Genomic DNA, 25,565 nt, shown 5'->3' with positions numbered 1-25,565 from the left:
TCACTGAGACATGGATAGACTTTGCTAATAGAAATTTTAGGTCAGAATTTGAAATAACGGGTTATCAGATGTTTCACAAAGACAGAAGGGGCAGAAAGGGAGGTGGAGTTGCGCTATATGTTAAAGACTCACTTAAATGTTTAGTTAACAACTCAGTCAAAACTAACATGGATTCAGAATCAGTTTGGGTGGACGTTTACAAAGGGAAAGAAAAACTAACTCTAGGAGTTATATACAGGCCACCCAACCTTAACAGGCAGGACACGAGTATATTACTACATGAGATTGGCAGGGCGAGTATGAGTAGAAATGTCTGCGTAATGGGGGACTTTAATTATAGGAATATAGACTGGGAAGATCTAGTGGGTGACCTGGAAGCCGAGGACTTTCTTGAAGTTATACAAGATAATTTCCTTAAGCAGGTAGTTACTGAGCCTACCAGAGGAGATAACATATTAGACTTAGTCCTAACCAATAATGGGAACTTGCTACGTGAGTTGGAGGTGGGCGGAGAGTTAGGAAATAGTGACCACAGAACGGTTCGTTTTAGGTTAGACTGGGCGGTAACCCGTGATCCAAACCCAGTGTTAGTGCCAGATTTTAGAAGAGCAAACTACGAGGGCTTCGAAGACATCTTGAAGGGTAAACTGGGATAATTTAGGGATTCATGAGGGCCAGAACTGCGGATTGGAGAGCCAGGAGAACCAGGTAGAAATGTCTTACAATAATTTAGTTAGAGTAATAGTAGAGGGGCAAGAACAGCATATACCACAGCGAACACTTAGAAAAGAAAACAATGATCCTAAGTGGATGACTCGTGGACTAAAACACGAGATTGGGTTAAAGAAGGGAATTTATCAGAAAATAAAGAATGGGGAAACACATCTCAGGGGCCGGTACGTCGAACTATCTAGATTAGTTAAGAAAAACACCAGGATAGCAAAAAAGAACTATGAGATCAAAGTAGCAAATGAGGCGAAAAGTAATCCTAAGGGCTTCTTTCAGATGTATAGAACAAAAACACGGGAGAAAATTGGACCGCTGAAATCAAACACATGGGAGCTAGTAGAAAATTACGAAAATATGAGCACATTGTTGAACGACTACTTCCTTTCAGTATTCACACAGGAGGATCGAACGACTATACCGGAAAGAGTTCAGGTGTACGAGGGCGGGGATGGCGATAAATTGAGGGATATAATCATTACCAGGCAAGTAGTTCAGGATGAGATAGATAAGCTTAAGAAGAACAAGTCGCCAGGTCCTGACGGGATATTTCCGAGGGTATTAAAGGAGCTAGGTGATATAATCAGTGACCCACTAACCGACATCTTTAAGATGTCGGTTAATAACTATGTGCCGAGCCTATGGAAAGTAGCTAATGTGACGCCGATTTTTAAAAGGGGACAGGTCAGTTGCTTCAAACTATCGCCCAATTAGCTTAACATCGGTTATAGGGAAGATGCTGGAGTCCATAATAGCCAGGAACATTCAGGAGCATTTAGAGAAACATAGCAATTCACGACTCGCAGCATGGGTTCACAAAAGGTAGGTCATGCCTCACCAATCTCTTGTCCTTCTACAATAAAGTATTTGAGGCGGTTGACAGAGATGAAAATTATGATGTAATCTATCTTGATTTTAGTAAAGCGTTTGACAAAGTTCCTCACCAACGACTGTTGCTTAAATTACAGGCTCACGGAGTAGAGTGTAAAGTTTTGAACTGGGTCAAGGCGTGGCTTAGCAATAGGAAGCAAGGAGTGCAAATCAATGGTAAAAGATCTGACTGGGGATGTGTTACGAGTGGGGTCCCACAAGGTTCGGTATTAGGTCCACTTTTGTTTATTATTTATATCAATGACTTAGACACAGGAATTAGTAGTGATGTTAGTAAATTTGCAGATGATACCAAGATCGGTAGAGTAATTGAGTCGGATCAGGACGCTAGTATTCTCCAAGGTGAACTCAACAGATTATATGACTGGGCGGATAAATGGCAGATGGAGTTCAATGTAGGTAAGTGCAGTATTCTGAGTGTAGGTAGGAACAACCCCTCACATAACTATTGCTTAAATGACACTCTCATAAGTAGGTCTGGGTGCGAGAGGGATTTAGGGGTCTTAGTGAGCTCTGATCTCCGTCCAAGGGCACAATGCATTCAAGCTAGAAATCGAGCTAATAGGGTACTGATTTATTTCAAGGAGCGTAAGCAACAGAAGCTACGAAGTCTTCCTCAAACTATATTTAGCATTAGTTAGACCTCATCTTGACTATGCGGTTCAGTTCTGGTCACCCTACTATAGAATGGATATCAAAATGTTAGAATCGGTGCAGAGGAGGATGACTAAGATGATTCAGGGGTTGAGAAACTTGCCATACGAGGAAAGACTCAAACAGTTAAACTTGCATTCTCTAGAAAGGCGAAGGGTGCGTGGAGACATGATCGAGGTTTATAAATGGATGAAGGGCTTTAATAAGGGAGACATTCATAAGGTTTTGTTGGTAAGAGAACCGGGTAGGACACGAAGTAATGGGTTTAAACTGGATAAATTCAGATTCAACAGGGACATAGGCAAAAATTGGTTTACTAATAGGGTGGTGGATGAGTGGAATAGGCTTAGCAGTCATGTGGTGAGTGCCAATACAATTGTCACATTCAAAAATAGACTAGATAAATTCATGGACAGCGATATTAGGTGGGGTTAGATACACGGGAGCTTAGGGTCAAAGGAGCTGCCTCGTACAGGCCTACCGGCCTCTTGCAGACTCCTGCGTTCTTATGTTCTTATGTTCTTATGTACTCATACTCTCACGACTCCTAGAACATTCATTTTCTCTATTACTGTTTGCTGCATTATCCAAATTTAATATAACACCGTGACCTTAACTTAACATAACATAACCTAACTTAGTATAACGTTATCGAACCTAGCTAATAATCTATCCTCATGACTCCCAGAACATTTATTTTTCTCTATAACTGTTTGCAGCATTATCCAAATCTAATCTAACACACCTTAACCTTTCCCTACCTAACCTAGCCTAACATAGCATAGCCTTACCAAACCTAGCTAACAATCTATCCTTATGATAAAATAAATCTATCCTCGTGACAAAATTGCATAACTAGCATCGAAGAGTAACTACCTTCCGTTTTGTTAACTAGGCTATTACTGCAGAACGGCCCCACACAGTGACCTTGGTGGCCCTTCACAAAATTAAACCACGGCGGGACATTCGTAGTCTATTGCAAGGGGACTTTATCAATATAAAAGGTTACTATCTATTAGGCTACGGTGGAAATCTGGTCGTTTATTACATAGATTACTAGTTTCGCGGTAATAATGAGAATGGCGGAGCTAAACTTCATATTTACCACCTTGAACGGTCGTTAGGATGAGTAATTACCACTCATGACGATAATAAGAGGTGTGTCTTATTATACTGTTTTATCTATGTATCTGGCCTTCTTACAAGCAATCCCTGGCCTGCTAATATACGAAACATGGGCTACATCTTAACAATGTGTAGCGGGTCTGGTCTATCTATCTCTCCCTGGCCTGCTACGTCTAAAAAGTGTGATTCTTCTGTTCTGTCTATCTATATAGCCATCTTAAAACCAATTTCTGACCTGCTACTATACAAAACTTAGGGTACGTCTGCCTCACCTGGTTTTAAATCCTGGGACAGTTGCTGTAGTCTTATCCTTGCCTCTAATCTTGCCCGGAACACTTGTGGCCTGGGTGGTGGTCGTTCAGTTGTATAGTCGTAATGGTAGCCCGATACGTTCAAGAAAAATGGACCCTGGCCTGCTAATATATGTAAAACTTTGGGTACGTCTGCCTCACCTCGTTTTAAATCCTGGGACAGTTGCTGTAGTCTTATCCTTGCCTCTAATCTTGCCCGGAACGCTTGTGGTGGTGATGGTCGTGCAGTCGTTCAAACACTTCTCAACACTACAAGGTCCAGAGAGAGGGTCACCTGGCCTGGCACCTCTATAGTCTGCCACTGCGCGTCCCTGCCACTCCCAGCAAGTCCTATGACAGAGGCAGGACCCAAAGACACAACACTTGTCAATCAAACTCCCGCGACTTGCCTCAGAGCGGGTTCCTTGGCCAGTGACAGGAGGGAAGGCGGAAAGGGGGCGGGGCGGAACAAGGATATCAACAAATCAACCGGGAAAACGTACATTTGTAGGGCTAACTAAATAGTTTTATGGATTTTTGTGTATATCTTTTTTTTTTTTTTAACAGGAAAGGAAGCAGCTCAAGGGCAACAAAAAGTAAAAAGGGTAGAAAAAAAAGTCCGCTAATCGCCGTTCCTTAAAAAGATAAAAGTAGAGTGGCCAAAAGAGAGGTCAATTTCGGGTGGAGAGGTGTCTTGATGCTCTCCTCTCTGCGCTAACATATTACTTCTATTAATATAAGGGGCGGTTTGTTTACGATGAGAGATTTAAAAATGGCAGCCACGGGGATGGGGGATTTAACGCCGCGGGAGGAGATTTGGAAGTAATGTTCGCTTTCAACTATTTCCTCCACCACTCCCTCCTCACAACTTCATCTACATCTACCGTAGTTATTAAAATCAAATAAACTTCTTTGCATTTAGCTTTCCTTGAGTACATAAGTATGATTAAATGTGTTGCAGATCTTGTTACTTAGCCTCTTGTGTCCAGGCCTTGGGTGTTCTCGCAACTCTATAGGCTATACATGAACGTTTTACTGTTTGTGGTAGGTCAGTATTCTTTTAGACGCTTCTGCCTCTCACGAAAAGGGTGTTGTCGGGTTCTCATTATTATTTTTTTCACAATCACGGTAGGAAAATCAGCAAACTATTCCACCAGGGCCATAATACTTATAACCTTGGAAATTTCCCCAAACCCGTACGAAAGCCTTGTCAAATGTGTATCCGTGAGCAATGTTTGAGAATATGACCCTTAAAGTCTTCTTGCAGTAAATGCTCGTTATGGAAAAAATACCAGACTTTTTGTTCGTGTTCCCCTCAAGCAAAACATTCTTTTTCCTACTGTCTTTAATATCATCCAAAGGTCATACACGGTGAAACTTGCTGTGAACCTCGCTAATTCTACACACGCCCAGGATGTGCTATTAAGCCGGTCAAAATGCTTTCCCTGGCAATATATGTCTCGGAAAATGGTCTCCCCAACCTAGGTAATGCCATTGTTCCCCTCATAAGATAACTGTCTCACCAATGGGGGAGCGAATTTATAAGCTCCCGTGTTGTGTGAATGACCGCTGTTGACGTCATCGTGGTAACCAGTTTGCAAAATGAGATAGCTAGATACGCAGACGAACGAAGGTGAAGAAACGGGGTTAGGAGGCTACCCTCGTCAACTTGTGCACTTAAGGTTTGGTGACAATTGACTTACGCTTATTGCACAGCCTCTTATAATGATAAATAAACAATATCCACTCCTTGATCGTGAATGTCGTATCAGTTAGGCAAGTCGTTATCCTGGCAAAGCTGCGGAAGATTTATTTCAGTTCATTAGTGACCCAGCGATCGTGGGTTTAAAAAAAAAAAAAAAAAAAAAAGGTTCTTGCTTTCGATTTTTGTTTTGTTTTTATCCGAGGTTATTTATTTCCACATATTTCAAAGCCGACACTTGTCATTATCTATAAATCAAGTTTTATACCTTTGCGACTACATTACCTGTAAGTGCTTTATCTAATGATTGTTTTTATACATATTTCTAGATTTGTAAAAACTTAAATAATAATCATTTTTTAAGCATCATACAAAAATGTCTTCACCTGTATCTGTAAGATCATTTAGATGCGAGACAGACTGAGTGTACTGTAAACATCTATCAAAACTAAAGTTGGGAGCATATACTATTAGCTGCGCATGGTCGCGGTGCTCATCTCCGTATCATTTGCCTTTTTAAGCCCTTGAGCCCTTGAACCCATTAACCCGGGACACAGGGCCAGCGCAACATCCGGGTTACCACAGTTTACCTTCCCCAGGTTTCCCTTTACCGACCATACGGAGAGGGAGGATGAGCAGCTGGGATTCGAACTCAGGCCTGCAGATTCATAGTTAGGCACGTTAGCCACTGCATCATGGAGACGTTATAGATTGAATTTTCACTATAATTTTTTTTCAGGTGTCTCTATCCGGCCACTATGTCGTGTACAGCTTGCAGGCACTGAATGGCGTGGCAAACAATGCTAAATATGGCTACACACGCTGCCATCAAGCCCGTGCCGTCCATCTTAAGACTAATGGGCCGAGGCTTATCCCGGGAGTGATATACGAGGCTGTGATGCATAAAAGATTAGTACTCGGCGAAACAATGACACCATTTAGGCCTTATGAGTCTCGGGAAGGGAAATACCTCGCTGCTGAAGCCCACGTGTCGATGGTAGTAGTAGTAGTAGTAGTAGTAGTAGTAGTAGTAGTAGTAGTCATGAAAAGACATCAAGGGAAAAAAAAAAAGGTCCAATCAATCTGCCACAAACTAACCTACTCGTACATACATACATACACACATACATACATATCAGTGATGAAAACAAAAAGGGGGGGGAGCGACCAAAACATAAACAAAACAGTAACTAAAAACAATCCAATCAACCACAAATAATCGAATGTAATAATCAAATCAAGCAATCCAACCCTCCACAAACTAACCTAATGCACCTTTCCGCAGCCGCAAGAACCTGCTCCAGACAGGCGTGAGTCCCAGCCGCTGGTTCCTCGTGTACTCGTGCTACGCGTGGGGCCTCTCGCTGCTCATCTGTTCCCTCGCTGTGGCCCGGGACTTCGCCGAGAACCTCCAGAACTCCTTCCTCCCTAAGCCGAATTTCGAGGCCAGGTGTTGGTTTTCAGGTGAGTGACACGATGGTTTCTGTTGGTTTCTAGTGATCAAGTGTAGCTGGTTTTCGTATTTCAATTGGTTCTCAGGTGTAATTGTTTTTTAGGTGTGACTAGTTCTCAGGTGTAATCGGTTTTGAGGTGTAATTAGTTAGTTGTAAGGTGCAGGGGAGATTTTTTTTTCTTTTTTCTTTTTCAACGAGGGGAATGTGTTAACGGAAGCACAACCTATCCCACTTACAGCTGAGAGGGGATCGATCTCTCATATCATTCGGGAACCCAAACCTCTACCCACTAAGTTGCCGCTCCCCCTAATAGAATAGTTAATTTATGGACTTATTAGTTTACTTCCTCTTAACAAACGAGGTTCAGTTGGTTTGGCTCAGGATTGATGAGTTGGTTCACCTTTCGCACTCTCTTCCGCACCTTTGCCCCGAGGTCTGGGCCGGGGTACGCACAGGTGTAGCAAGTAATTGATGGCCTTATTTATTACGGCAAGGAGCGTGCAGGTAAATTCAGGGGTCATTGACTTTGTTTACGGTGCGCCCTTAGATGTTAGACCCTGGATATTAGTAAGCCACGGATACTAAACCTTGAATGAGGGTTTTTATATGTACTGGAAAGGGAGGAACAAGAGGAAGGACATTAAGAGATACGTGCATAGGACTTTGAATCAGTTTTAAGCAGCGCAGTCACGGATACAAAAGCATGAGTGAGGGTTTTTATATGTACTGAAAAGGGAGGAAAGAGAGGTAGGACATTAAGAGACGTGCATTTGAACCTGAATCAGTTGTAAGAAGCGCATTCAGGCGTCAGGTAAATTCAGGGTTCAGTGACCTCGTTTACTGCGTGTGTCCTCGGATGTCAGACCGTGCATGGATACTAGTAAACCAAAGCTACTAAACCATGTGTGAGATCTCTTTGTATATACTGGAGAGTAAGAAATAAATAACTAGGTCATCAACAGACACACGTGGGCTGAATCTGAATAACTTATAAGCAGTGAAGTCAGGCATTGAGGTAAATTCTGGGTTCAATGATTGTTTACTATGTGTCCTCGGATGTCAGACCTCGGATACTAGTAAACCATCGATACTAAACATTGACTGAGCTTGTTTTATTATACTAGTGACGAAGAACAAAGAGTATGTTGATGAACGCCTGCAGTTGAATCTGAATCCCCTGTTAGAAGTTCAGTCAGGCTCGTTACTGAATTGGTGAGCAGGGAAAGTCTTTATCCCACGACGCAGGCCATTGCAACAGGTTAATTGGGAGCATACCTGTACTGTTACTAAGTTACCTGAGATGTCAATGGCAAGTTAAGACAGACAGACAGACAAACAGACAGACAGATATCGTAGTCCTGGCCTTGTAGAAATGTTTTGATGTTAGGTAGCCAGCCATTAGCATTCAGAGGAGGGTTGACCACATGTGTTACGGAGGAGGAGGAGGAGGAGGAGGTATGGATGGGACGGCAAATAGATGAGCACGGAGGGAGGGAAGGGCAGATGGGCAAGAAGGGGCATGTGTGGAGGAGGAAGGGAGAAGATGACTTGAAGAAAGGGAGATAAGGAGATGCGTGAGGTGAATGGAATAAACATGACCAAAGGGAGGAAGAAGGAGGAAGAGGATCAAAGGGAAGATGATGACTAAGGGAGAAGGAAGGGAAGGGGATGAGTTGAAGATCTACACTGGCCCGTAAAGTGTTTCTCTTCTCTTCCTCATTTTCTTTCTCAGTTTCTCTTCTTCATTCTCTTTCTCAGGTTTCTCTTTCTCAGTTTTTCTCCTCTCTTCCTCATTCCCGGTTTTCTCTTCTCTTCCTCTTTCTCTTTCTCAGTTTTCTCCTCTCTTCCTCATTCTCAGTTTCTCTTACTCTTTTTCTTTCTCAGTTTTTCTCCTCTCTTACTCATTCTCTTTCTCAGGTTTCTCTTTCTCAGTTTTTCTCCTCTCTTACTCATTCTCTTTCTCAGGTTTCTCTTTCTCAGTTTTTCTCCTCTCTTCTCATTCTCGGTTTTCTCTTCTCTTCCTCTTTCTCAGTTTTTCTCCTCTCTCTCTTTCTCAGTTTCTCTTCCTCTTTCTCTTTCTCAGTTTTTCTCCTCTCTTCCTCATTCTTGGTTTTCTCTTCTCTTCCTCTTTCTCTTTCTCAGTTTTTCTCCTCTCTTACTCATTCTCTTTCTCAGTTTCTCTTCCTCTTTCTCTTTCTCAGTTTTTCTCCTCTCTTACTCATTCTCTTTCTCAGTTTTTCTCCTCTCTTACTCATTCTCTTTCTCAGTTTCTCTTCCTCTTTCTCCGGTTTCTCTGCCTTATTTTTCTTCTTTTTTTTTCCTCCTCAGGCGACGACGCGCTGATCATCTTCTTCTACGGCCCCACGTCGGTGATCCTCGGCGTGAACGTGATCCTCTTCTGCGTCTCCGCCTACAAGTTGTTTTCCCTCAGCAAGAGTTCGGAGGCGCGGACCTTCCAGTGAGTGTGACTTTGTTTGTTCTTCTTCTTCTTATTTTTTTATTGTTGTTGTTGTTCTAGTTCTTGTTCTGCTTGTTGTTCTTTGTCTTCTTGTTCTTTTTCTTTTTCTTCGTTTCTTGTTTTTGTTCTTCTTTTTCTTCATCTTGTTCTTGTTCTTGTTCTTGTTCTTCTTCTTCTTAACGCTTGATAGTAAGTCTCTCATTTTAACTTTTGTGATTTTTTTTCTCCTTGTGATAATTATATCTCTTCCTCCTTATATAACTTCTCATACATTCTCTCTCTCTCTCTCTCTCTCTCTCTCTCTCTCTCTCTCTCTCTCTCTCTCTCTCTCTCTCTCTCTCCTTCATTGTCTGGCTCTTTTTCTTTTTTTCGCACAAATTCCTTCTCTTTTTTTTTCTTCCTTATCGTTACAGAAGAAAGAATAATATATTTTTCCTTTTGTTTTCCTCAATTTTACTTGCGACATCTTTCGTTGCATTGTCTTATGTATTTAAATATTTTCTTTTTACTGACCTGACTTCCTTTTCTGTCGTTCCTCGAGCTTAAAAATTTATATTCACGATGCAAAACTTTATTATTCGCGACTCGGTTCTTCCATAAGAGTGTGTGTGTGTGTGTGTGTGTGTGTGTGTGTGTGTCTTTGCTGCATCCCAAGGCTCTTAGGTACGCCGATGTTCACTTGTTTTCCTGTTTTTTTCTCTCCCTCCTTGACATGTTTCTGCCACGCCCACTCGGCATGAATTCTGGCCTTGTATTAAACTGTCCCGGGCGCTTTTTTTTTATTTCACCGCTGTTAGAGAGAGAGAGAGAGAGAGAGAGAGAGAGTGTGTTAGCCTTATAAAACGAGAGAATAGAAAGAAACAAAAGAAAAGGAGGAGGAGAGAGAGAGAGAGAGAGAGAGAGAGAGAGAGAGAGAGAGAGAGAGAGAGAGAGAGAGAGAGAGAGAGAGAGAGAGAGAGAGAGAGAGAGAGAGAAGCTGCTCGTAGGTATAGCCCGTTTAATTGACAATGACTGATAAGATTATATAAAGTTCGTTATTTACAATGGTACTCTTTCCCTTCCTTTGTTTTCATTATCAACCCTTTTTTTTCTGCTCATAGTAGATCAATTTACTCTTTCTATTTCCTTTTTTTCTTTAATCTTTCTTCTTTACTTATAGCTATTACATTTTTTTACGGTATCTGCAAAAAAGTCATTCTTAGTTTTTTGCATATTTTTTTTAGGTTATAAAGTGACGAATTTTTATCCGATTGGTGTGAAAAGATCGTGTGTGTGTGTGTGTGTGTGTGTGTGTGTGTGTGTGTGTGTGTGTGTGTGTGTGTGTGTGTGTGTACATGGCAACCCTCCTTGTTATGTGATCTCGCCCAGCTGACAAACATGACTTCCTCCTCCTTCTTCCTCCTCCTCCCACGCCTCCTCCTCCCATGCTTCCTCCTCCTCCTCCTCCTTTTTCATATTATTTGCATCCTTGTTCTGTTTTATTTCCCTTTGTCATATTTTCCTCTTTAACATCATGACCGCCTTTTCCTTTTTCTTTTCATTTGTTATCTTAATTTTCTTGGTCTGCTGAAAAAAATAGTGTCACGTCTCTTTGGCACCACCCAACCCAGTGCCACGGTGCCACCCTAACGCCTCCTTTCCCTCACCCTCATCCATCTCTGTCCCTTCTCCCTCTTCCCTTCCCTCCCTTTCCCTCCCGCATTCCCTTCCTTCCCTCCTTACCGTCCCCTCCCACTTCCCATCAACGCCGTGTAACTTGGTTCCCTCCTTCTCCCCTTCCCTCCCCTTCCTTTTTTTCTTCCTCATTCATCTCCCTCAAGCTCGAAACATTTCTCCGCTTACTCCACCCTCTTTTCTGTCTCTCCTTTGTTTCTTTGGCTAGTTGCAATGCGGAAGACTGTGTGTGTGTGTGTGTGTGTGTGTGTGTGTGTGTGTGTGTGTGTGTGTGTGTGTGTGTGTGTGTGTGTGTTCATGAAACTTCAAGAATATATATATATATATATATATATATATATATATATATATATATATATATATATATATATATATATATATATATAAGTCCTTATTTCTTTTGTTCACAGGTTCACTATGTACCTGAAACTGTTCGTGCTAATGGGCGTGACCTGGATCTTCGAAGTCATCTCGTTCTTCGTGCAGCGTGAGACCTACGGCTCCTCCACCAACTACATCTGGTAAGAGTCGCACAGAGGAGATATAGTGACACTGCTTATAGCGGGATATCGAGCGCTATTTATTGCCAAGATGAGGAGGAGGGTTTATTAAAATACATTTGTAGATTCTGTCAAAGCTAAACAATAAAAAATTTGCAGGTAGTTAGATTTTAAGGAATGTCATATTGCAATGTGTTCCATTTTAAAGGAGCAAATGTAGTAATGTAAGTCTTTAAATGCTTGTGTTTTGTGCATTTCATTATTGGCTGGCTTTCACATTCTTTCAGCCGCACTAAGTCCTTGCAATAGAAATACCAAACAACCTTGTGGTTAAAACAAGTCAACGCTTTCAAGAGTTGTTTGCTCCCAAAATCTGCTCGTGTCTTCTTTTAGTCTTTCCTATAGCCTATATGGCTGGTGTCTGGTGTCTTTGCTAAATGGTTTTCTTTCCTCGCCCTCCAGGATCGTGTTCGACCTGATCAACATCATGCAGGGGCCCATCATCTTCTTCGTGTTCGTGTGTCGCCGCGCCGTGCTGGTCCGCGTGTGCGAGGTGCTGTGCGGCGTCAGGGTGGCCAAAGAGACCTTCCCGGGACATTACCTCAACGCCGAGACCGACACCGTCAACAACGAGACCACCATCAAGCACTCCGTCATCTGAGGCTTGAGGGGCACCGAGGTGGAGTCTTCTTACTCTGTTCTACTACTGAAGCCTTCTTACCATGACACTGGTCTCCTCTGAGATCTTCAACGGGAGAAATATGCTCTCGGTAACACCCAGAAGACATAAATAAGCTTCGTTCAGCAATCATGAAGTTGGATACAAGCTTGCACCGCCATCCCCAGTGTGACAGGAGACGCAAGCTTCGGAGCATGACCAGAGGGCGACAAAAAAGCTTTCTTAACTCTGACAGGGACAAGACCTGGCACTCTCGCCCTTGAAATAACATTGATGCCGGTGAACGTGGAGCTCCTACGACACCAAAACTATAGCATACAGCCTCCTTGTACGAGCCTCCCAGACAGTCGTGTGTGGTTATCCTACGGCAGATACGGACCCGATGAGGCCTGGCAGGAGGCGATTAGGTGTTCTGATAAGACAAATATGTCGCCCAGCCTCTCCCTGTCTCGGGGTCACCTGTAGGGGCGTGGCGGCGGCCCCCTGGTGCTCAATACTGGCATTACATGAGCCAAAGAGGTGTTCATGCTAAGTGTGGCCAGTCGGTGAGTTTGGCACCATCTGGACATCTTAGGGTAAAGGTTGGTTTATTGGCGTGCCCATTATCTCTTTTCCTGCCTCATGAAGTACTCCCCTGTAGCCATATATGGCATTCACTAATACTCAACCCCCTAAAAAACTAAGAACCCTAAGAAAACCGTAGAGACGAGCCGAGATGAGAGCAAGTATAAGAACTGTGATGAAATGTGCAAACCAGAGCGGCTGAGGGCGGCGCAGAGCCCAAAGCCTTCCGCGGCACCATTAATGTCCAAAAGGAAAGTGTTCACGACAGTGCTGGGCTCTTCCCTACTCGTGACCCTCTGAAGGTCGCTAAAGGACAGATGAATAGCCTATATTTATAACCTTCCAACTGAGGTCTCCGCCCCCTTCGAGTCCCAGGGTGTGCACGTTGCATCGCTATTTCCACTCTTGCTTATCTCTACGCTCTCTCCGATGGTTTTCACAGAAATTTGAGGGTTGTTAGAGGAAATAACAGGCGAGGCCAACACAAGCGTCTTTGATTAGGTAGGAAACAAGATGAAGGCACGTTGACGAAACCAACAGTAGCCTATTTTTATCCTAGTTATCGTCAAAGGTGTTTGTGTGCAAGTGCATATGAATCAAAAGTAGGAAAAATGATCATACAGACGTACGTTCACTTGGGTCTTACTACTGCAGCGTCCGATGGTTTAGTCCTCGCACTGGACACCAAATGAAACAGTGAGACTATAGTCCGTAGGCCTATTCTTAAACGTATCGGTGCCTCTGTCCGCCTGTTGGAAAAGCCTCTCGTAGAAGTTGCTGGGATTTTCACGGACTGTTTTGTGAGCCTCATGAGAGGTGGACACGACTTCTACATCTTCGACAGGAAAATTACCCTTGAAATCCCCGTCAGTGTTCTCTGTGACCTTGGGAGTGGTAATGGGATCCCGAGACGTTTAACAAAGTGGAGCTGTGGACTATGGAAACTATTAACGGACGACTATGGATATGGATATGGATGTATGGATATGGATATGGACTATGGACCAATTCGTCAACTCCCGCGAGGAACATTCTTATAAGTGAAGCAAACTTGCCAAAGGAACTCTTGTGTTCATACGTTGAATGTTATGCCAGCTTTTCCCACATTTATTACTGAGAGTGTGGTGTTTGTTACGTTGTTGTCCACCTTTTGCTGTGACTGAAGCAGCTTAATTATGATCACTGGCAAAGCAACAGTGAAACATATTGCTGAAGGTTTTGATAGTTTTGCATTATTTTATTTATTACACGTTTAAGATAATAATCTGTCATACGTGTGTGCTTTAAGGGTTAATATAACGTCCTCTGAGGGGTGGACTGCCCTGCCACACAATACTTGTACGATAGTTACGTCTTAACTGTTTTTTAAGCCATTAATTAACACGCATAACAACATTATGTGTGCTATACATCACAATATTACTGTTTTCTGTTATCATTTTACAATAAAGGTATGAATGTATGAGCTCTTTAACCGGATAAATAAATGGTCACTCGGTTAGTTGTGCTCGCTTGGGCTATGATTAATAAAACTGCTGATGCCCTTGTTGAGAGCCTCGCCTCTGCACAGGGCGAGTGATTTTTTTTTTTTTTTTTAACAAAGGAGGCAGCTCAAGGGCACACAAAAAAAGGAAACAATAATAAAAAAAAGCCCGCTACTCGCTGTTCCTTAAAAAGAATCAAAAGAGGTGGCCGAAAGAGAGGTCAATTTCGGGAGGAGAGGTGTCCTGATACCCTTCTCTTGAAAGAGTTCAAGTCGTAGGCAGGAGGAAATACAGATGAAGGAAGATTGTTCCAGAGTTTACCAGCGTGAGGGATGAAAGAGTGAAGATGCTGGTTAACTCTTGCATAAGGGGTTTGGACAGTATAGGGATGAGCATGAGTAGAAAGTCGTGTGCAGCGGGGCCATGGGAGGGGGGGGAGGCATGCAGTTAGCAAGTTTAGAAGAGCAGTCAGCGTGGAAATATCGATAGAAGATAGAAAGAGAGGTAACATCCACTCTGTCCAGGAGAGCTGTGTGAGTGGAGCCTCCCCACACGTGAGATGCATACTCCATACGAGGGCGGACAAGGCCCCTGTATATGGATAGTAACTGCGCGGGGGAGAAGAACTGGCGGAGACGATACAGAACGCCCAACCTCGAGGAAGCTGATTTAGCGAGAGAGATGTGAAGTTTCCAGTTGAGATTTTGAGTAAAGGATTGACCGAGAATGTTAGTGTTGAAGATGGTGATAGCTGAGTGTTGTCGAAGAATAGGGGATAGGTCTTTGGAAGATTGTGTCGAGTTGATAGGTGGAGAAATTGGGTTTTTGAGGCATTGAAGGACACAAGGTTCCTTCTGCCCCAATCGGAAATGATAGCAAGGTCTGAGGTTAAGCGTTCTGCAGCCTCCAGTCTGGAGTCGTGTACTTCCTGTTGTGAGGGTCTTTTATTGAAAGAAGTTGAATAATGTAGAGTGGAGTCGTCGGCGTATGAGTGGACAGGACAGTTTGTTATGGAAAGATCATTGATGAATAACAGGAAGAGAGTGGGTGATAGGACAGAGCCCTGTGGAACACCACTGTTGATAGGTTTAGAGGAAGAACAGTGACCGTCTACCACCGCAGAGATAGAACGGCCGGAAAGGAAACTGGAGATAAAGGAACAGAGAGAGGGATAGAATCCGAAAGAGGGCAGTTTAGAAAGCAAAGACTTGTGCCAGACTCTATCGAAGGCTTTAGATATGTCTAGCGCAACAGAAAAAGTTTCACCTAAACGGCTAAGAGAGGATGACCAAGAGTCAGTTAAGAGAGCAAGAAGATCGCCAGTAGAACGCCCCTTGCGGAAGTTGCGGAACCCATACTGGCGACCAGATAGAAGGTAAGAAGTGGAAAGGTGCTTTTGAATCTTCCGGTTAAGGATTGATTCAAAAGCTTTAGATAGACAGGGAAGTAAAGCTATAGGGCGGTAGTTTGAGGGATTGGAACGGTCACCCTTCTTAGGCACAGGCTGTAAAAAGGCATACTTCCAGCAGGAAGGTAAGGTAGATGTTGATAGGCAGAGACGAAAGAGTTCGACCAGGCAGGGTGTCAGCACGGAAGCACAGTTTTTAAGGACAATAGGAGGCACTCCATCAGCAGGTCCATAAGCCTTCCGAGAGTTGAGGCCAGAGAGGGCATAGAAAACATAATTTGGAAGAATCTTAATAACAGGCATAAAGGAGTCAGTGGGGGGATGTGTGCGTGTTCTATAATGTGCAGGGCGATATAATTGGTGCATAACATGGATATAATAGGTTACTGACTTGGCTGGTGAGGCAGGGTGGTGCAGGCCGTGTGGGGCTCGCCTGGTCCAGCTGGTGACTGGAAGTGCCTGGAGCAGCGGTCAGGGATAGTATTCAGCCTGAAGGTAAGGGGACATTTTCTGCTTGTTTGGAATGTTGTTCACAGGTTAGATCCAGATCCAGAAATTCCCGGCAGGGTGGTGGGGGTTCCCTGTGGCTGTGGAGGCACAGTCCAGCAGCGTGGTGTTGCTTGGCCTGGGTTCCCTCACCCACTGAGTGAAGCAGCTGAAGTTGCTGAACATTGATAACGACCTTCATCATTGTGTTCCTGCTGTATGTGAGTTTGTCATAAGTTTATGTTCATATTTCAAGTTTTGTTTTGCTTATTTTAAATTTTTGTTAGTTTGCTGTTTGTTTCGTCTCTGGTTTATTGTACCAAACAGTTGCTGCATATCTGCATTATAAAGCTTTTAAATTTCTGAAGAGTTCACAATGGTTGGTTGACAAATGGATAGGTATCTGAGGAAACCCTGGGGAAGGTAAATTGTGGTAACCTGGGTATCACTGACCCTGTGTTCCGGGGTAATGGGTTCTCACCCAGCCCAGGCTCAAGGGCCAATAGCACGGAGGTGAGCACCACAGCCATGCACAGCTAACAGCTAACAGCATGTGCTCCCAACTTTACCTTACTTTTATACTTGGACATGAGGGAATGAGAGGAGCTTCAGATTATATTGCTTTGGACAGTAGGCTGAAGCTGGATGTATTAGATGTGGTTATGAGAGGACTGTTTGATGGTTGTGACCTCTTTGCAGTAGTAGTAGTGAAAATAAGAATGAGACAAATGGGAATCAAAGAAGCCACTTACTATATTTTCTTCATTTTAGCTTGTGATATATTATGTACGTATATCTATGAGGTGGTTCTTGTGGTAAAGTTTCATAAAGATCAGTCATGTAGTTTTTGAGGATGCATAAAAGGAAATTGTAAATGCAATTGGCTCAGTTAATTTTCAGTTAATTCTTGAAAAATATGCAAAATTCCAGACTGAAGTATGCTTCATTGCATTTAAGAACATTTTGAAGAATATAAATGAAAAAGGACATGTTTTAAGTAATGGATGTTTAAAACATCATGTCCTCCCCACATTCTCCTGTCTTTGCAAATGACCCTTTTTTATTTTTCTTATTTTTTTTTTTTTTTAAGGCGTGATCATGCATTGAGGCAGTGCTCTATGCATTTTACTTACAACTCAGGCTCTAAATATGTCAGCTGATCCCCCTTCAACCCAAAGTATTATTCACTCACGGGCAAGGAGATCACAAGTGCCAACTTCCTTCCTGTAGCAGCTCTAAAATGATTTCCTGGCCTATGATGTCCACTAGTGGTGCCCTCATGCTTCCCCTTTGTTATGTGCTAAGGCCTCCTCTTCCTTCCTGTCTTGAGCGTGCTGCACAGGCCATATAATTGACTTCTTATCGGCAGTGGTGGGCACGGTTTGGCTAATCAGTTAATTAGCCAAGCTAACTTTTTGTTACAGCTTTTTTGTTGCCCTTGGAAACTTAACAAACCAATTGGCTCCTCCAAAACTTAGTTCCACTAACTTAAAGTCTGCTAACTTAACTAATACATGTGGTTCCACTCTTGTGGCTGCCTCAAACAGTCAGTCAGGTACACTAGTGGCTGTTAAGCCTTTTGAGGAGCTGCTGTGGGTGGAGTGGGGGCCACTCAGGCTTGGGAGGGTAATGCCCAGGAGCCTCAGAGCCCTTGGTACTGCCTGGAGGACTATTTTGTCCTTAAGTCAAAGGATAATAGGAATGCCAACCTTTTGCTCTGGTAATTTCAGTTGTTCATTTAATTATTCATGCACTTTGTTCATCATCTGATCTTGGTATTCTGTATTTTCTGGAAAAGCCTGTGTTACAACATATTAACATTTCAGATCCCTGGATCTGTTTGTAAGGGTTTTGGATCAGAGCCAATAAAACAAACCACAGCTCAATTCATATATAAAAACACTTTTAATATTAGCCTCTGTCACTTTTATTAGTGGTTAAGCATTAGCAAAGCTAACTTTGTAGTTAGAGGACCAGCGGTTGGTAGAGTCAGCTGTGCTCACCACTGCTGGCAGCACAGTGTGTGTCCCCATCAGCTGACTCACTCACTCTCATAACAGGGATGCATTAGGCAGTAATAATGATATACTTCCTCAACATAATCCTCTTTATCTTAGCCAGGCTGTAGTAGTGTACAAAAGGCACTATTTAAGGCATAATTAAAGTAAAGAAATGTTTAAAAATAATCAGAAAATGCATAAAGTCTGAAGACTATGACTAAAGTATTATAAACTAATTCTGAGGAGAGGCCAGAGACACAGATCAGGCTGACGGCCTCAGTCCTTGGACCAAACTTAATTGTTGTGCTTTTTATCTAAGAATCAAACTAGGCTTTTGAACCTCAAGTCCTTGTGTTTGTCATGACACAAGAGTAGTGTAAAGAAAATTTTGTGACATTTATAACTTTCCATTGTATCAAAACTTCAATAACAATAGGAATAAATTTTTACTTTAATATGTTCTTGGGGAAAGTGTTGGCCAAGCTGTGAACCCTGAGCCCCATGACATCCCTCAGTCACTGTGAATCCTGAAAACACCACCAGTCATAATCTTCATGTTTATGCAGGTTCCAATATAAAAATATTTTGAGAATTACAGTGGAATTCAGTCTTGAAGCTACACTGAGGAGAATCAAAAGTAACAAACTCACTCATAAGAGGCTCAAAATGAGGCTCCGGCCTGTGAGGAGAATGTCTAACACAGTACAGAGTATACGGTGCAACCATAACATTATCACAATCCTGGAGTCACAGTCTGGAGTGAACACAAACCTACAGAATTATCAAGATCACTAAATATTCCCTTGACTCGTGAAGGTGATGCCTCAGAATGACTAGAAAATGAGAAAAACCAAGTTGAATTCCCACTTGCTCTGCTGCTGCTTGGACCAGCTGACCTTTGCCACGGACTTACAACTTAGGGCACGTCTTAGTTTATGGGCTTTTCTGTCTGAACCTAAATGTTAAGTTCACATCAGGCACCCAACTACTGTGTTAGCGTTCAGGTGTCTCACTCTTCACACGCTCCATCAACACGCAAGCAAGAGGAGCTTCTCATCAGCTCAGCTGGGTAAAAACTGCACAAATTCTTAAAATGGTCCACCGTCTTCAACAACACAGTAAAGCCTCACTTCATCAACACTGCCAGGGAGGGAACACTGCACCAGTGACTCAGGAGTTTGCATCAGATGTTTAGGAGGAGTTATACAGACTTTATTAACACTTCATGTGTACAAAAATTATTCAAGCTTGCTCTTTGTATAATTTCATGCATAATTGAACATTGTCCCTCAGGAAAAATTTTGGTTAAGACAAATGTATCGCTGCAAGACCCTCTGCAGAGTGCCCTGAGGTGTTGTCAACACACATACACACACACACACACTAATGTACATTCTTTCGTATTGAATATTATTTCCCACGGTTGGCTGGCTGCATGCACAAATCCTGTCTGAATCTTATTGCAGGATTGAAAAGGGCTGCAAGAAGATATAGACAGGATTTGCAAATGGAGCCACACATGGGAAATGACATTTAATGTAAAAGATGCCTATTATGTGAAAATAGTAAAACTACTGAGAGGCCATCACTAAATTATTCAATGAGAAATCTTAAAAAATCACATTAGTGAGAGAAGAGAAGGATTCGGGAGTGCTGGTCTAGGATTATTTTTCACTCAAAAGAAAACATTAATTAGACTCAAACAAACTGTCAAAAAACATGGGTGGCATTTCACAACAAGAACAAAGAGATGATACTTGGGAAATTGACAGTGGCTCAAGTCCTTCCCAGGGTGAAACACACAGCAGCAGTGTGGCCCCCTCGCCCCAAAACAAGAAGGATGTAAACAAGATTGAGAGAATACAAGGAGCAGCCAAGATGGTTCCCAGCCTGACAAATTCAATGAACAAGGAAGGACTCCAAAAGTTGGGTCTGCCGCACCCTTGGAGGAGAAGGAAAGTAGGGTGAGATGGTGGCAGTTTTAAGTGCAGTGAAGGGAGGAAACAGAACTGACAGAGATTTACTTTTATGGTATGGGAGAGCAAGCAGGGTACATGGAATTTAATAGGAGCAGAGAAGATGCTTGAAAGATATAAAAAAATGGCATTTTCCACACAGATGCATTGAACTGTGGAACAGCCTCAACAAAGAAACTGTCCAGTCCAAAAGCTTAAAAGAGTTTACTACTAAATATGTCCCAGTGAGATTCAGAGACAGGATTCCATGAGCACAGCTCACTCCCTTTTTGGCTAAACTAAGTAAATACACACACGCACACTCACGTGTATCGCTAGTCACCTGCAGAGGACTTGTGGGTCACAGGTCCACAGTGTTCACACAGGTCACTGCGTCCTGACTGGTGCAATGACGTGAGGCTTTACTGTCTGTCGTGGTTACATACTTTCACCTTGCACATGAGAAAATAATTACCTCCCCAAACCTGCCAGTCACCAAGCACACGCCTGCTGGACACATAGTGTGGCAGGGGCATGCGCCACCTCTGGACAGAACAAAGCTGGCCTTGTACTAACTAGAAAGGTTTTACAGCTTCCACTTTCATGTTCTCAATGCACAAGATAACACAAGATTCCTTCCCATGGAGTTGAAGCATAACTCCTTTCAAGTCTCCTTTGGTCACAGAAACAATGTGAGTGAAGCAGAAACATTTGGCACTAAACACTTCTTGACTAAGATAGTGAGTCTGCAGCAAGGAACTGTGTAAAGTATTCCCCTGTTGTCCTTAAGGATACAGCCCTCAGGCTGAACATCAGCATCATTGTTGTTACACTTGTGTAAACCAACCAGGATAAAATTGGTTGTCTAAAAAATTTCATTTTTTACTCAACATATTTTTTCTTGCTCTAATGTTTGATAGAACAGGTGCTCACACTGAGCATCATATGGCACACTCAACATCAGTAAAGCATTCTTGCAGACTAATTGAAAAAGTGTATAATTCAAGGTTCCTTTCTTACTTGACACAAAGCATGCAAGCTTTTAAATGCTACCGAGTCATTCACAAAGGCTCAAGCACACTACATGCACTCACTAGTCAGCACAACATAATCAGCAGCATTTTCATTCTCCTTTCATAAAAAATGTCTGGACAGGAAGTCAACACCACGTGGCCCTGAGCGCTGGGCCTGCAGGCCGCCCGCTGCCTGTGCTGGGAGGAGCCAGGCGTTCCCAAGACAAGTCAGTCCTCATTAATTATGCAATTGTTGTGCCAAATGATTCACTATGCTAATACAACGAGGTTGCTCATATATATATATCTTCATTAATGATAACAACAAGCAGGAGGAATTTATTCACTATGTACAAAGAAGAATGAAATCCATTCCACCAGAGTGACAACATTTAAATATATAGGCAATAGTATCTCTATCTATAACTTGACTATGAACAAACCAAGTCTGGTGTTTCTCATGGTTCATCCACACAACACTCCCCACACTGCTGTGTTACCTCACTCCATTTCTCACTGAAATGGATGAGGAAATGTACAGATGCATATTGATAAAGTAATGATGAACACTCGTCTTCACGCCGCTGGTCCGCTAACTACTGCACACACTGACAGATACACTCACACTCTCTGAGGCGACGTTAGTGCTTGATATTCCCTGATTCATGGCAGGAGCAGACTCCTGCAGATACTACATTACAAATGTGTCATATGGAGCAGTCATCAAAATAGTACTATTTCTTATTATGCAACTGGTAATTATCAAGCAAACTTTGGATGGAATATATAATGATGTCAGACTCAAACTGAGAAAGCAGCTGCATTCTGTACATGATTTAAATACTTCAGAAACTTTGCAATTACCTACTGAAGATTTAAGAGAAAGCAATATGTTCAAAGGAGTAAACTGCTCTCACACAGACCCTCAAATCATTGTTCTGGTGGTAAGCTTTGCCACAACAAAGACTTGACTCAAGGGATTGTCCAGCAGCCACACGCCAGGGAGGGAGAGGCTCCACCTGGGCCATCCCTGTGCACACCACTGACCCTTAACTAGACCCTAGCTGCAGAAGAAGCCTCAGTGCAGTACTTAAGTAATGCAAAAAGTATAGAAACGGATCACTCAACTTAGTATTCAGCACATGCTAGAGCAATAAAACACACACACATACACACACACACACACACACACACACACACACACACACACACACACACATAGGCAATTTATATCATATATATAGGACAGAATTATACAGTCTGAACTGCATACATCATACAAAGCCATAGAAATAAATATCAAATAACTCTCTATTGTATATGTTTATCAAATCTCTGAAAACCGCGTATAGAGTAGCTAGAGTAAACCATCTGTCAAATAAACTGTGATCTACAAACATACTGAAGGTCTAGTGAAGTGCTCCAAGGGCCTCATGAAGCTCCTACTCTTCAGACTTGGGCGGCTTGACTATGACATTCCCCTGGCAGAGGCACACCCTCATGTAGGCCTCCTGTGTGAGGTGGTAGTCCCTGTAAGGGGGGTACAGGGAGGCCTCCAGCTGCTTCAGGTTTTCAATGAGGAGTGACTCGGCCTTCTCCAGGTTGAAGGCCTCCATCTCCTTGCAGGCCGCCTTGAAGGTCTGCTCCGTGTTCTGAAGGATGGAGGAAAAATTAGAGGCATTTCTCAAAGAGAAAAATATGGGCAAGTATATTTTACTTACAGTAAACTTAATAATTTATTTCTTGTATGATAGAATTTGAAATTATCAAATATGAAGATCACTACAGTCATTAATGTTCCTCTGTAGCCCTTGGCACCATGTTCCTGACATGAAGCCTGAGTGTTGCAAAAACAAGCCTGTGATCAGCTGCAAAGAACTCATTAGAGGTAGTCCTCAAGATACAATGGTGTTCAAAACATACAGGCGGGTCATAGGTTGAATTGGTCTTAAGTCAAAATTTATGATAAACAAAATAACATTGTATTTGAATGTCCTGCAGTGTTCCCACACCTCTTACCCCCCCCCCCCCCCTAAACCCGGCTTTCCTCATGAGCTCGCCCTGGTTAGCCACACAATGCTGTGCAACATTATCATATTGAGCCACCAAATTTTTGGCAAGATGGCAGCATTAGCCTAACAGCCCACCCCACCAAGTCATTACATAGGGGTTGTGTTGGCGAGGGACAGTGTACACGAAGGACACGTCGTAGATATATGAGTGGCCAACGTCACCTCTGCTGCATCTTGTTACCTTCTGTGAATGTTTCATTTAACTATGATTGCTGTTCCAGTAAATGGTCACCTGTAGGAGCTGCTGCAGGAATATTGTGAGGAGACTGTTAGTGTGGGACGCTATTTTGCTAGATGACTGGCATCTGCTAGATCTGCCAGCAAGCTTGGTAGGAAGAGCAGGAACTGAGCAGCTGCTCAACCCACAGTGAAATATTTGAAATGTCAACTCATTACTTAACCAAGTATTACTAATATTACTGTTCTGGTCATAAGTCACATACGTCGTAACTCTAGGACTGCCTCTACAGCCACTCATCGGCTTAGTCTCCTGCCTGTCATAACAGTAAGGCTTTGGCCAAGTCTTGTGGGTTAGGTCCTTACCTGGAGGTTCTTCAGGGTGGCGAGAATGTTGGTCTGCTCTCCACACTTTTCACACTTAATGAAGGGGTTGATGACCTGCTCGGTGTTCACTGGCACGGGTCCGTGACACTTGTGACACTTGAAGCGCAGGTTGGCGTTGTCCATCTCCTTGTACATGGGCCAGTCTTGCTGGCAGGCCTGGAGGGGCACAGAAGCTGTTAGTGTGCTGTATGAATAGAGAGGAGAATGAGATATTTGCCTGCATTGTTAATTCTTTATAACAGTCAAGAAGTGTGAAGCAAGGCAGGGCTGACCACCACCAAACCTGCACACTGATATACACTTTATTTCCCAGCTCCACACCACCTTGGTTCTCTAAATGTCATGAGTATATATAAATATTATCTAGTTTTTGGTGGACAAAATGGGTAGTCAGAATATACATGAACCTTCTTAGGCAGTATATATTCCAACTCTATTTATAAAGCATCTAAATGTATGATCAGAAATAGGAAATCCTTTTGCCCATATCTGCATCAGTGAAATTGAATTCATAATTAGTAACAAATTTTGGCCACTCACTTCACAGTTACAGTCAAACCAGTATCTGTCCGCCAGCTCCAGCTTCCTCTCGCTCCTCTTCTTGGACGGGAAGGACTGGCCGTAGTTCTCCGGCACAATGTCTCCCTTGCGGAGGTTTCTTATTGCCTTGGTGATCACCTGGTTGCCGCTGAAGTACCTGTTGGTGCAGAATAGATCTCAACGCTTCTGTTGAAAAAAATCATAAATACTGTTGCCATTTATGGTCTTAAAAAAATAAAAATTCAACCAAAGCAGGAAGATGGCTGAATAATATAGGGGAGTACACAGGAGAGAGTGATGGAGCCACAACCATCTCTCCCCAGCCTCTCCCTTGCCCTTCCAGCAGTCACCTGACTTGGGCCGAGTGGCAGGAGTGGTTGAAGAGTGCCAGGGTGGGGTAGATGGCAGCTCCCAGAGTCTCGTTCTTAGCACCGTCAAAAGTCTTGGGTCCCAGGAGGTAAAACTCAGATACTTCGTGAGCATTGAACTGCACAATCTGGAGGAAGGAAAGATGTAAACACTGAACTGCAGAAACTGACTGAATGAAAGGATGTTTTGATCATATAACTGCAAAATGACTTGTAAGGTAACAACTTCCTACTTCCATGCCAGTAAGTGGAAGAGAAATGGCAGCTGGTAAATGGAAAAAAGAATACTATGAAAAGTACTAATTCTCAAATTATTGAAATTAAGTAAAGGATGGATTAGGGATTATTATGAGAGATATTATTTGGTGATCCAGACGACTGGTAGCCTCATCACCCACTGCTAGGGAGAAGGTAGCTAAATACTGTGAGGCTTTTAGGAGGTAGTGTCTAGATAGAGAAAGTTGGAAGCTCTTCTGCCGTGGCCATCCCCTGGTGGGAGCTCCTAGGAGCAGGCGTCGATGAAATGATGATGATGCTTTTAGTGTGAATGGGTGACCAAGACAATTAAGGTTGTATTCTGTTTTTGGCAGCATTTGGCAGCTTAATTCTTGCTGCATCATGTGGTGAAGCAAGTTAAGGAAAAAATACCTTAAAGTGAGTGATTCATGGGCCAAAATTTGCATATTTCTGTTCCATTCAGGTGGCGTGGGGCGTGTAGAGCCTGGCGGTCACTTTAAACACAATTTGCTCAAAACTGTAAGATTGGCAGGCAACCTCATTACACTACACACTTCACGTGTTCTCAGGCCCAAGAGGTTTAGGAATTGTTAGGAAACATGACACACTTTTGACGTCTTTCCACAGACAGGCAGCCTCAGCAGCTGGCCTGTATCTGTAAAGGGTCTGGACCACATGTACAGGAACTTTGTGTCCCAACATGACATGAGGCACATGTGAC

General features: G+C 42.9%; 2 protein-coding genes across 5 annotated transcripts in view; one reads left to right on the top strand and one right to left on the bottom strand.

Annotated features, from left to right (window-relative positions):
* The window catches only part of LOC127000194 (G-protein coupled receptor Mth2-like), a 35,375-nt gene extending 21,196 nt beyond the window's left edge, over positions 1-14,179 (top strand). Inside the window, exons 7-10 of the mRNA XM_050863605.1 lie at positions 6,674-6,852; positions 9,171-9,300; positions 11,385-11,495; positions 11,937-14,179. Of these exons, the coding sequence (XP_050719562.1) occupies positions 6,674-6,852; positions 9,171-9,300; positions 11,385-11,495; positions 11,937-12,135 (619 nt within the window). The 3' untranslated portion in view covers positions 12,136-14,179. The remainder of the gene's footprint in view (positions 1-6,673; positions 6,853-9,170; positions 9,301-11,384; positions 11,496-11,936) is intronic.
* A 3,798-nt stretch (positions 14,180-17,977) lies between these two features.
* The window catches only part of LOC127000191 (SET and MYND domain-containing protein 4-like), a 95,882-nt gene continuing 88,294 nt past the window's right edge, over positions 17,978-25,565 (bottom strand). For all 4 annotated transcript variants that reach the window (XM_050863594.1, XM_050863596.1, XM_050863595.1 and 1 more), the window contains 4 exons: positions 24,590-24,735; positions 24,240-24,396; positions 23,679-23,855; positions 17,978-22,715 (listed from right to left, as the gene is read on the bottom strand). In XM_050863594.1, coding sequence (XP_050719551.1) covers positions 22,506-22,715; positions 23,679-23,855; positions 24,240-24,396; positions 24,590-24,735 — 690 coding nt within the window. In that variant the 3' untranslated portion in view covers positions 17,978-22,505. The remainder of the gene's footprint in view (positions 22,716-23,678; positions 23,856-24,239; positions 24,397-24,589; positions 24,736-25,565) is intronic.

Source organism: Eriocheir sinensis, chromosome 18 (genome assembly GCF_024679095.1).
Source record: "Eriocheir sinensis breed Jianghai 21 chromosome 18, ASM2467909v1, whole genome shotgun sequence".
In the NCBI taxonomy this organism is placed as follows: domain Eukaryota; kingdom Metazoa; phylum Arthropoda; class Malacostraca; order Decapoda; family Varunidae; genus Eriocheir; species Eriocheir sinensis.
The sequence above is the reverse complement of the archived record's forward strand: the minus strand, read 5'-3'. Positions and strand labels throughout refer to the sequence as shown.